This window comes from Monodon monoceros, unplaced genomic scaffold, assembly GCF_005190385.1.
Source record: "Monodon monoceros isolate NGI ecotype Baffin Bay Population unplaced genomic scaffold, NGI_Narwhal_1 Super_Scaffold_1, whole genome shotgun sequence".
Taxonomy (NCBI): Eukaryota; Metazoa; Chordata; class Mammalia; order Artiodactyla; family Monodontidae; genus Monodon; species Monodon monoceros.
The window spans coordinates 16643972-16656709 of NW_021703765.1; the positions used below are offsets into that span (position 1 = coordinate 16643972).

General features: G+C 41.8%; 1 protein-coding gene across 3 annotated transcripts in view; it reads left to right on the forward strand.

The window, feature by feature from the left end:
• The window catches only part of FECH (ferrochelatase), a 35336-nt gene extending 24070 nt beyond the window's left edge, over window positions 1-11266 (forward strand). For 2 of the 3 annotated variants that reach the window (XM_029232864.1, XM_029232866.1), the window contains 5 exons: window positions 1022-1120; window positions 4525-4632; window positions 5043-5207; window positions 9342-9401; window positions 9865-11266. In XM_029232864.1, the coding sequence (XP_029088697.1) occupies window positions 1022-1120; window positions 4525-4632; window positions 5043-5207; window positions 9342-9401; window positions 9865-9999 (567 nt within the window). In that variant the 3' untranslated portion in view covers window positions 10000-11266. Of the gene's footprint in view, window positions 1-1021; window positions 1121-4524; window positions 4633-5042; window positions 5208-5313; window positions 5586-9341; window positions 9402-9864 lie in introns of those variants that run through there. The other variant, XM_029232865.1, reaches the window with a different exon arrangement.
• The last annotated feature ends 1472 nt before the right edge of the window (window positions 11267-12738 follow it).

A 12738-nucleotide genomic window follows, 5' to 3' on the forward strand; every position in this document is an offset into this window, starting at 1 on the left:
ACACACACACACACACACACACACACACACACACACACACACACACATACAGACTTATAAAACCACCCTTTACACCTAAACAGCAGGCATATTCTTTTCGATAACAATGATACAATAATCAACCTCAGCAAATTTAACATTGATACTTAAATCTATCTAATCTACATTCATATTCCAATTTTGTCCATTGACTCATTAATGTCCTTTGTAGCATTTGCTTTATAAGTTAAATGACAGAGTGATTAAAGAGTGAGATAAAAGAAAGCCTCTTCAGATCTGGTATTTCAGCACCTATTGTTGTGACTGGGGGACGTGCCAACTAAGGAAGGGAATTAACTGGTCTGGTGGAGAGAGATGTGTCGAGGAAGGGGGGCTGCGTTCTAGCCCAGGTTCCGCAGATGCCATGCGGCTGAGCGGGCTGAACGGGCCCCCCAGTCAGCCTCAGCTCCCCGCTCTGTGGATTTAACGAGAGTTGTACAACCTCTCATCTGTTGTTATGAAGGCTGTCATGAAGATTGACTCAGTGAGGAAAAGGTCGTAAAAATAGAATCATTTTCTTATTCCTCTGTTATTTCTGTCTAATGTATTTTAATGTGATAGGCCTGAAAGCCAAGCTAAGGGAGATTTAGTAAGACCCTGTAAGCTGTTTTCCTGCTAGCCGAGCAAATGAGAGGTCTTAAAACAACTTCTCCTTCCCCTCTGTGTTTCCTTTCCATCTGGAAGTGTGCCCTGTGCCTCCCAAGGGGAAGCGTCCAGAGCGTTCGTTTTCAGTGAGCCATTAGCGAGCTTTAGAAGTTTCCCATCAAATTCCCCAGGCCCCTGAAACCGTTACGAGCCATTTTGATGATGAACCAAAGCAAGAGAGACTGTACAGTTTGCAGTTTTTTTTACAAAGACAGTTCTGATGTTTGAGGGCTTCTCTGAGAGTTTTGGTGTCGCTCTCATTTAAAAAATATTTTCTTTTCCTTCCATGTCTTTCTTCCCACTCCCTCCTTATCCCCCTTTCTTGGTGTTCCCACAGTGCTTTGCCGACCACATTCTGAAAGAACTGGACCATTTTCCACTTGAGAAGAGACGCGAGGTGGTCATTCTTTTTTCTGCTCACTCGCTGCCGATGTCTGTAAGTAAGAACATTCTGTTGGATGACCCAGTGGTAGAGGATTTCGAAATGTGTGACATGGACTCAGCTTCCGTTTGGCCTAAGCCCAGTGCAAGGAGGAACTCTAAAATCTCAAACTGAACTTGGTGCTAATTTTAGACTCGTTTCTTGAAGCCTAATAATAATTCATTCAGACTATGCTATTGTGAATAGACATTGTCTTAATAAGTCCCTTTAAAATGGTAACTTGAAGATATATTCCTACATAAGAATTTTTAATAAGTGGGACAGTTAAAAGGAGACTGCTTTTTGCCTGCCCTGTTGAAGGAACTCAGCCTGACGTTTCAGGGTGTTGGATTGTAGACTGCGCCACCAGGGAAGCCCTCAACCCCATTCTTTTGTTCTCAAGACTTGGGCTGTTTGAATTCCCGGAAGTGATTAGTTTTTAATTTGCCAAGGCTAGGGAGCACATTTTGGCCAGTGAATATAGAGTGTGTCAAATTATGATCTGGTTGCTCCTGAGTTTCTCATATTACACTGGGTGTTCATTAAGATACCGCATCTGTGCCATCACTGTTGCATTTGTGGAGACAAGAATGATGGAGCTGGTGTATGTATGATATACAGAAGTGCTTGGGATAAGCAGCCAGTTTCATCAGCTTAGAACCAGCATTGTACCCTAAAAACATTGCTTTCAAAGCTGGAGCGGTAGAGAATTACATTTTCTTCGGTGTTATTAAGGTTTTAACTCCAGGGATAATGGAGTTAATACAAGTGTCGTGTCTGGGGCCACTCTTCTAATTGGTCTGTGCTGCCACCTGGTGGTCACCAGGGGCAAGCCCGTTGCAGCTTCTCTCTCCCGCATGTCACCTAAGCGGTGCCAGGTTCAGCAGTAGGTAGCTCTGGAGAGAAATTTCTCTCTTCTGGAAGCCTGCCTGTTCTCTTTTCTGGTCCCATGCAAATTCTCTTCACATGTCCATCCTCTTGCTCTGTCCTTCTCCTTTTTATAACCGTCCTGTGTGTGATGAGGCCGTGTCTGAAGTGCCAGAAGGGAAGCTCTCTAGCCAGGAAAGGAGGAAGCACGTTTTTATACGGGAACGATTCCAGGTGCTGCCTTCTCTCCTCTGTCTCTCACTTCACTTCCCGTTCTTCCCCTCAAGGACTGAAGATGCTGCTTCCAGATTTGTTTATTTGGGGGTTTTTTGCTGCCCAGGGTCTTGGGTGAGACTGAGAAATACCATGAAGTCAGGAGGATAAGGATGGGGTAGGGAAGGCAGAGGGATTGTCGAGCAAGAAAACTGTTCTCACAAGCTCTTCGTTCTCCCCTGCATTCGCTTCTAATGACTTTTTCCCTCTCATGACTTTTAAAAAACGTATCATGTTGAAGTCATTTTAGACTTACAGAAAAGTTGCAAAAATAGTACAGTGTTCCCTTAGCTTCTCCTAATGTTGACATCTCACATAACCAGAGTCCAGTGATCAAAACTAAGGACCGAACGGCGGTACAGTGCTGTTACCTGAAGGCCTTACTCAGATGTCACCACCTCTTCCTCAGTTGTCCCTTTTCTGTTCCAGGATCCAATCCAGGATCTTACATGGCATTTACTTGTCACGTCTCCTCAGGATCCTCCAGTCTGTGACAGCTCCTCATACTTTCCTTGTCTTTCATGACCTTGATATTTTTGAAGAGAGATTTTGGTAGAATGTTAGTTATTTTGTAGCATGCTCCTCCATTTGGATTTGTCTGGTATTTTCTCATGATTAGACTGAGGTCGTGTATTATCAGGAAAAAAAAACCCTGGGGTGGTCTGTCCTCAGTGTAGCATATCAGGGGAACATGCTGGCAGTATGTTTTACTACTTGTGACGTGATCCCTGGTCATTTGTCTAAGGTGGTATCTTCTGGATTTGTCTGTTATAAGGTCACTATTTTTCTCTCTGTAATTACAAATATCTTAGGCAAGCTACTTTGAGACCGTGCAAATATCTTGTTGTTCCTCAGACTTTTGCCCACTAATTTTAGCCTCCATCAGTGGATATTTCTGTGCTGTTCTAATGGCGACTTTATATTTCCCTCATTCCTTCTACATTTATGTTTCTAATGGCAAACTAACTTTTAATAATATCATGAAAAGGTTCATCATTTTATTTCGACAATGTTTGTTGAACACCTACTATATTCCAGGCAGTCTTCTATCCTCTATCATAAGATATGGGAGTGAACAAAATAGACAAAAATCTTTGCCTCCAGAGAATGGGGGAAGGGGGACAGATGATAAACATAATACATAAGAAAATAATCTGGAATATTAGGAGGTAATAAGTGCTTTGGGAAGAAATAAAGCAGGATAAGGGGGCTAGGGAGTTAGTACACAACTAAATATTAAAGAAGTAAAAGTAACACTTCTACTGAACATTTTCAGAGGTATTAGCAAGCTGTTCTGGCTGTGAGTAGCATTTACAGACACTGTGCACAAAGCATTGCCATGGTCCGCTGTTGTGGGAAGAGTGGGGAAAAGGGATTAGAAGACACAGGCCATGCTCTTGAGGAGCCTGGAGTCTGAGCCCGCGTGCCGCTTCTTTCTCTTCTTCCACTAGTGTTTACCCTGTGTCCACCTGGTCCCCATAGACTCACACTGTCTGTACAGCACTCTTTCTTTCGTTTTTCTTTTTTGCAGTACGCGGGCCTCTTACTGTTGTGGCCTCTCCCGTTGCGGAGCACAGGACCCGGACGTGCAGGCTCAGCGGCCATGGCTCACGGGCCCAGCCGCTCCACGGCATGTGGGATCCTCCTGGACCGGGGCACGAACCCGTGTCCCCTGCATCGGCAGGCGGACTCTCAACCACTGCGCCACCAGGGAAGCCCCGTACAGCACTCTTTCAATTTCATTTCTAAAATCAGGGAGTTCCCTGGTGGCCTAGTGGTTAGGATTCCAGGCTTTCACTGTCGTGGCCCGGGTTCAATCCCTGGTTGGGGAACTGAGATCCCACAAGGTGTGCAGCGCAGCCAAAAATAAAAATAAAATAAAATGAAATAAAATCAGCCCCTCAGGTGACTACCAAGAGTGAAGGCCCATCCCTTGTTGCCTCTTCCTTCCCAGCTTTTCTGTCTCATTTTCCCTATTTCAGATGGGGGATTGAAGAAACCCATCCTCCATCGTCATACATTGTCAATCTCCCATGAATAACATGGACACAGAATTTGACATGTTCCTACGGACCTTAGAGATGATTGAGTACAGTGTTCTCCTTTGGCTGATGAAATTGATCCAAGGAAGTTGGGTGTTGAGCTCAGATGGCATGGTCGTTAGCGCAGAAGACAAGGGGCGGCCTCAGGTCCAGGACTCACGCCACCTCACCGCATAGTCCAAGGCTCTCAGAACCCTTCACGGTGTTGGTGACTGAACACCCGTGTCTCTGTTGCAGGTGGTCAACAGAGGGGACCCCTATCCTCAGGAGGTGGGCGCCACTGTCCAGAGAGTCATGGATAAGCTGGGTTACTCCAATCCCTACAGACTGGTTTGGCAGTCCAAGGTAGGTGGCTTCCACACATCTGCAGGCAGTCAGCTCTCTTGAGGATGTGTATTTTAGGACATAGTTATAAAATGATTAGATTTGGCCCTTTCACGTAGGCAGAATGTTCTGTAACCTGACTGCTCCCATGAGCAGAAAGAACTCTGCAAGCAAATAAGAAGGAGGGAAAATCAAGTGACTACTGGAATTCCTCGATTCCATTGAAACAATAGATTTTTAATTGTAATCATAGGAATTGTTATATTTTGCCAATTTCGAGAAGGATTCAAGCTTAATATAGAAATACCAGAACCCATTAGAGAAGGTGTAAAACGTGGCCCTCACTCTTACAGGGAGGTGTGTGTATGTCCAGGGCAGTGGGCTGTGGTGAGACATGGGTCCCTGTGTGCATTCATCCTCCTTTCTCACAGGTTGGCCCGATGCCCTGGCTGGGTCCTCTGACAAACGAGGCCATTAGAGGGCTTTGTGAGCGGGGGAGGAAGAACATCCTTTTGGTTCCGATAGCATTTACCAGCGATCACATTGAAACGCTGTATGAACTGGACATCGAATACTCTCAAGTTCTAGCCAGCGAGGTAAGTGTGGTTATCAATCCCATTGTGATTTGTTTTAAAAGGAAACTCTCTCTGCAGTGATCTAATTGTGTCATTCAAAACTATTGTTCAGTATATATGTTTGCAGGTACTGTGGCCTCATTGTTCTGAATAATACTTCATCTGAGTACTGATCCGAACACATCAACTTAATCGCATGTTTGCAGTGGGAAAGCACTCTTGTGCCTTTGTGAAACCAGGCAGCCCAGGGATCACTGCAGGCGATATCATTTTGTTTAGTTTGAGTTACTATACCCCTTGAAAGTAATAAAAACTACATTTCCTTAAAAAAAAAATAATTGTACTTCTCACCAGTTTGGAGGAAAAGAATTTTCTTGTTCTATAATTCCTCTTCTTCGCCTAAGAGTGCCCTTTACTTGGGCTGTTACACTGCTTCTGGTTGGGTTTCGAGGCACATAGGAGTCATCGCCATTTAAGAGAAGGGCGTGGAATGAACACTGGAACAGTATGTGTAACTTCCTTGACCTCTGTATGTACTCACTTAATTAGCTCTTTGCTACTCTGTTGTGATCAGTCTGATTATTGAAATAACAAATACCATTCCGAGTTGTCTTGTAATGTAAGATGGATGTGATTGTCATTCACATGGACCCATCTCGGGGCTTCTGAGGGCCGGCCTGAAACCTGAGTCCACTTCTTAGCATTGTTTCTATGGTAACTGTGGAACCCTTGGGACCCAAGGAGCCCTTCCCTCTCATCTTCCACCAGACCTCTTGGCCCTGGTCACCCCACGTGTGATGGATGGGGCCCCGGCCTCGGAGGATACTTCACCCTCTCTGGGACCAGGTGGCAGGTGCAAGGAAGGGTGGAGAGTGGACTGGGGGAGAGCTTCAGCAGCACCCGACCCCACAGGTTTTTGTACGGATGTACTGGTCATCAGTCACACATTGATGAAGGTAGAGGGTGCCTAAGTTAGTTGTCAGTAGTTCTGATAAGGAATTTATGGGGAAGTTGTAGTTGGCTAACATGAGGTTGTAGGGTTGTCTATGGACTTCATTTGCCGATGCCTTCTAGGGACTTCCCCAGCAGTCCAGTGGTTAAGACCCTGCACTTCCACTACAGATACAGACAATCTCTGGTTGGGGAACTAAGATCCCACATGCCATGTGGCACAGCCAAAACAAAACAAAAAAATGATGCCTTCTATATCCCAGCAATGACCTTGGCTAATGGTGACCTTGCTAGAAAACTGAAGTGCAATGGTAGTTCATACCAGTGTATTTGGAAAACAAATTTTTGTTTGTATTGCATGATAATTCACATTCATTCATATAACCAAACTGAGGTCATTCCTTAGTAATCAAATGGATTATTAGTGACTAATATATTAGCCTATATAGAGAATAAAGAAAACCATCTACTACAATTAATTTCCTTATTTTGAAGGGAGAATACACTACATTTCAAACTGTTAACTTTCTCTAAAAAGTAGTTTGAAATTTTTGCCCAAAATAGAAATTATTGCTTTTTGATAATAAAAATAATAAAGAACTCATTTCAGAGAAGTGTGACATAGAGAGTAGAACTCACCCAGACTCTTACCCCTGAGAGATATGTTAATATTTTGTTAAAAATAAGTCCCCTTTTCCCTCTAAATGTGCGTGTATCTTAATGAAAGTGGTATTCTTCTACACATTTAGTAAAAATGGTATTTTATTCACACTGTTCTTGTAACTTTTTTTCCTCTTAAAAATGTATTATGTATACATTAAAAATGTATTAGTATACTTTTTCTTTTTTTTTTTTTACATCTTTATTGGAGTATAATCGCTTTACAATGGTGTGTTAGTTTCTGCTTTGTAACAAAGTGAATCAGTTATACATATACATATGTCCCCATATCTCTTCCCTCTTGTGTCTCCCTCCCGCCCTCCCTATCCCACCCCTCTAGGTGGTCACAAAGCACCGAGCTGATCTCCCTGTGCTATGCAGCTGCTTCCCCTTAGCTATCTATTTTACGTTTGATAGTGTATGTATGTCCATGCCACTCTCTCACTTTGTCACAGCTTACCCTTCCCCCTCCCCTCAAGTCCATTCTCTAGTAGGTCTGTGTCTTTATTCCTGTCTTATCCCTAGGTTCTTCATGACATTTTTTTTTTCTTAAATTCCATATATGTGTGTTAGCATACGGTATTTGTCTTTCTCTTTCTGACTTACTTCACTCTGTATGACAGACTCTAGGTCCATCCACCTCATTACAAATAGCTCAATTTCGTTTCTTTTTATGGCTGAGTAATATTCCATTGTATATATGTGCCACATCTTCTTTATCCATTCATCCGATGATGGGCACTTAGGTTGTTTCCATCTCCGGGCTATTGTAAATAGAGCTGCAATGAACATTTTGGTACATGACTCTTTTTGAATTATGGTTTTCTCAGGGTATATGCCCAGTAGTGGGATTGCTGGGTCATATGGTAGTTCTATCTGTAATTTTTTAAGGAACCTCCATACTGTTCTCCATAGTGGCTGTACCAATTCACATTCCCACCAGCAGTGCAAGAGTGTTCCCTTTTCTCCACACCCTCTCCAGCATTTATTGTTTCTAGATTTTTTGGTGATGGCCATTCTGGCTGGTGTGAGATGATATCTCATTGTAGTTTTGATTTGCATTTCTCTAATGATTAATGATGTTGAACATTCTTTCATGTGTTTGTTGGCACTCTGTATATCTTCTTTGGAGAAATGTCTATTTAGGTCTTCTGTCCATTTTTGGATTGGGTTGTTTGTCTTTTTGTTATTGAGCTGCATGAGCTGCTTATAAATTTTGGAGATTAATCCTTTGTCAGTTGCTTCATTTGCAAATATTATCTCCCATTCTGAGGGTTGTCTTTTGGTCTTGTTTATGGTTTCCTTTTCTGTGCAAAAGCTTTGAAGTTTCATTAGGTCCCATTTGTTTATTTTTGTTTTTATTTCCATTTCTCTAGGAGGTGTACATTTAAGATGTTTCTAATTTTTTGCTTTCATAAACTGCTCTGTAATAAACATCATTTTTCCAATTATTTTCTTAGAAATAATTCCTAGCAATGGAATGTAAATGTTGATACATATTTTATTGGATTGTCCTACAGAAATACATCCTTTAAGCCTCCCATGAACAGTGTTTGAGAACACTTGGGACTCCCCTGGTGGTCCAGTGGTTAAGGCTCCTCACTTCCACTGCAGGGGGCACGGGTTCGATCCCTGCTCGGGGAACTAAGATCCTGCATGCCGTGCAGTGTGGCCAGAAAGAAAAAAACAGTTTGAGAACACTGACCAACTGGTTATCCTGCTGTTACTTCTACATGAAGTTTTGGAATATGATCAATCTCTTTTTAAATTGAGAACTATGTGTTTGCTGAATCTCACCATTTTCCCCTTCCCAGTCTTCTAACTTAAAAGATAAAGCAACAAAAAAGCCATCAGCATTTCAGAAAGGGAAAGAGAAGATCCTAGCTACCTGAGTAAATAAGAATTAGATACTTCTCAGTTATTTGGGGGATAATTAGCTGGAATCAACTGGATATTTTTGGAGAGGGGAGCAGGGATGGTTGTAAACAATCCTTAGGTTTTTAATTTAGATTTTTCTATGTAAGAATATATTTAAAAACCCAACTCTGCGTATTGGATCCAATCTAGTTTCAATATACATTAAATTAATTTACCTCTTTTGGCACTTGGAATCAAAACGTGTAAAAATTTAAGTCATTAAAGCAACATTCTGCTTAGGTAGAATCTGTAAAAGTATGCATTAGAAAGGTAGACTAAAATAAGAATGGTAAGCAGATTTAAATTACTTGAGTATTCTATCAGATACAAACCTCAAAAATGGTTTGGAAACAAAGCACCCATGGGAAGGTAATGCGATGAGGGAAGGAATAGAAATTGAAGAGCAATTTTAATATAAAGGGGTGAAAATCAGCAACTATGTCTGGTCCCCGGACTGTTTTTCATTTCTGGGTAGTCTGGGAACACTTTGGTACTAAGACTTCGAGTTGTGTTTGTGTATGTGTGTTTATTTATTTATTTTATTTTTTGTAGCAGTTTCTTTAAAAAAAAATAAAAGGAAAATAAAACTTGTATGTCTTTTTCCTCCCTTTTCTCATTTGATTTCAGTGTGGGGTTGAAAACATCAGAAGAGCAGAGTCTCTTAATGGAAATCCACTGTTCTCGAAGGTATCTCTAGTGTTACAACCATTTTAGTAGAACATGTTGGAGAGCAGTCCTCTGAGAAACTCTTACAGAATATTGGTTTTCTCACATATTAGAACATTTTGAGTTCCAATTAATTACAAAAATAAAATCGAATCCCTTATGCTCTCGCTCTTTTCTCCTTTAGAGAGCCCCCGTTTTCTTATTTCTACCCATCTATCACTATGTCTAATTAAAAATCTGCCTTTCAGAGACAAGGTTCAGCAGGTGGGGTGAGAGGATTTCCTTTTCTAAAACCTGTATTTGAAACTTTTCTCTAAGCTGAGAATTCTTAAGAAAGGAAGACATCATAGAATTGGGTTCAAAGGGTTCATAGGTTTTGAATGAAAAGAAAGTGGCTCCTCTGGGGAGATGGGCGAGGGGAGGTGTGGGAAGCTGCGGCCGCTCTGCTGCTGATGGGTCTCTCCTGCTTGTTGTCTGTCTCCAGGCCCTGGCCGACTTGGTGCACTCACACATCCAGTCCAACGAGCGCTGCTCCACGCAGCTGACCCTGAGCTGCCCGCTCTGCGTGAATCCCGTCTGCAGGGAGACCAAGTCCTTCTTCAGCAGCCAGCAGCTGTGACCCCGCCAGGGCGCCGCGGGGGTTTGGCAGGTGCCCAGCCTCCAGACACCTCCGAGGTGGAGGAGGATGTATTTAGCATTAGGGAGGGAGTCACATTGATGTGGGCGTAGCCTTTGGCCACAAATTGTGTACCTTCTTGAGGAATGGACTCTGAAATCCTTATTGAGGGGTATTTTTATAGACCAATACAGTAAGCATTTATAGTTCCCCTCTCTGGGTTAAGTTACTAGTTTGGAATGTCCACTAGGCTATTTTAAAAATGAGTTTTAAAAATTTATCTTATGAGATGCACACGTATTTTCAATGCCGATTTTGGTTTTATTGCCCCCCAAAACCCCTGCAGGGGTACGGAGAGTGCCCTCTGTGGGGCTGTCAGAGTGAGTGAGGTCTGTTTACAATCTCATACTTGTTTTTTAAAGTGAACATAGTTGAGTAAATGAAATATAATTTGAAAAAAGAAAGGGTACCTAATCTTTCCGTCAGCCCGTGGGTTACAGGATGCTGGTCCGGTGATGTGGTTCCTACAGTGGCTGCTCTTGCCGGTGACGTCACTAGTAATCGGTCATTTTGGTCCTTGTATGTGAACCTCACTTTCCTCACCATGAAACCGAATCAAGTGTAGGTTCCAAAAGTGCTTTGAGATTCCCCAGGCACACAGGGCTGATAAACGTGTAGCAATCCCGCATTTGTCCTCCCCACCTTGGTGGGAATCGTTGGTGCCACAGGAGAGGGGGGCTGGAAATGCTAATGAAGGGCTTCATGTCCAGAGCTCCTCTCAGGACCTCGTGGACATTTCCATTGAGCATCTTCTTCATCTTGGTTGAATGTCCCCTTTCCACATATTTGTTTGAAGATTTATTTTATAAAGTCAACGATGTTTGGTAACCTCAAATTCTTAATTTACAATTTTTATTATAAAAATTATATAACCGTGCTATAGGAAATTTAAAAAATAGAGAAAAGGAAAATAACCACTCTAATGCAACAAATATGATTCATATTATTGTATTTCACGTTAGTCTTTTCCTGTGGATATCTTAGATGCCATTGTAACCTTGAATTTGTGAGTGAAAAGTTGTCCTAAAATGTAGAAATAATGTAGGATCAGAGTCAGATCTTCTATACCTGGATTTATATGGATTTTAAAAATCTCTGATGGATCCATAGTGAATTTGTAATAATTACTTTCTCTTTCCTTTAAGCCTTACAACTTTGTTCTTTGAAAGTGCCTTTCTTTTTTTTTTTATTTAAGCCAGTGAAAGTATTAGTGGAGTCATAGATCTTCTATATTCAGTATTTACTATATTAATAAATATGACATCATTAAGGTTTTAACCAGTCTGATTCATTCTCTCTGTTAAATCAAAAGTAATCCAAATTCATTACTAATCAAAATTATTAAATAAGAGGAATTTACTTGGTAGTACAAGAAAAGTAACATGCCATCCACGTTAGTTAATAGTTTTCCCACACTGATAACAGCTCTGAAATTTGAGTAGCATCTACACTTTTTTTTTCCAAATTGGCTTTCCTTTTAGTAGATTGTGTTTCCAGAAGAGGGTACAAGGCATAGACAGTTGTTTAGAATTTTCCTCTTCTGTTTCCACGCACTTTGGGGGGACTAGGTTCAAGGTAGGCTTTGAGTGACCTTGGCGGGATGGCGTAAGGAGCAACTCGTGTGTTAGCCAGAGGGCAGAGTTTAAAGCTGGCGGCCATAAGAAAGAACTAACATTTGTGTGTGTACACGTGCGCTGGTGTGTAAGCCTAGAGCCCTTGATTGCACCCTTGGTACTGCATCTCTAAGCTCTCAACCCAGCCTATAAAACCCCTTCTGTCGGATCCTGAAGATGGCCCAGGAACATGCTTCCCAACATTGGGTGGAAATGGGAAATTCATTGAGATGTTGCAAGCTGGAAAAAGAAAATTCTGAGTTGACCCCAAAACTAGTGTCCTAAATTAAGGTCGTTCAGTTTCTCCGTCTTAATATGGAAATCCTCAGAGAAAGACAAAAGCTAATCTTTTCTTTCCTTATTTCTAAAAATTATAAAATTAAAAACATTTCATCAAGGTTGTACCCCAGACTTTGTAAATATCATTCCTAGGAGTGTTGTTCTAATTGCCTAATAATAGAGATTCCATTGTAAAAAAACCCCTTCAGTAACTTCTCCCAGTCCAGATGGCCTTCTGTGACATTCAGCTTTCTTTTTATAGAAGCTAGCATCATAAGGTTTCAGGGAATGTACATCAAATGAATTAAGCCTGAATATCTGATGGCTCAAGAAACCTGAATTCTGCTTAAATCATTGCCAGTTGAAATATTTAATCATGTCATAATTATATTGAAGTTTTGTATGCTTGCTTTCTAACATTCCTGGTTAATTCAAACAGTGGCGCCTGAAAACTTGATCTTTTTTTTTTTTTTTGCTGGATTTCTTCCAGCTGGACAGTTGTGTGGTATGACTATTATCTAATCTTTGCCTTAAAAGACATGCTTCTTTTCTTAATACACTTATTTTGGAAAGTATAAAGTGTGCCAAGCCATAAGGCACCGAGGTGAGTGGTGGGTACCGGTGGGCAGTCCAGAGAAAGAAGCTGATGCTGTCAGTATTCGCTGGATGGCACCAACGTGACAAGCAACGGCAGTGGGCGCCCTTTAGCGGAACCATGGCTCCCAGCGTGAGATGAGTCTTAGGAGGGCTCTGGGGAGTGGGTGACCTCCAGAGAACACATTCACAATCT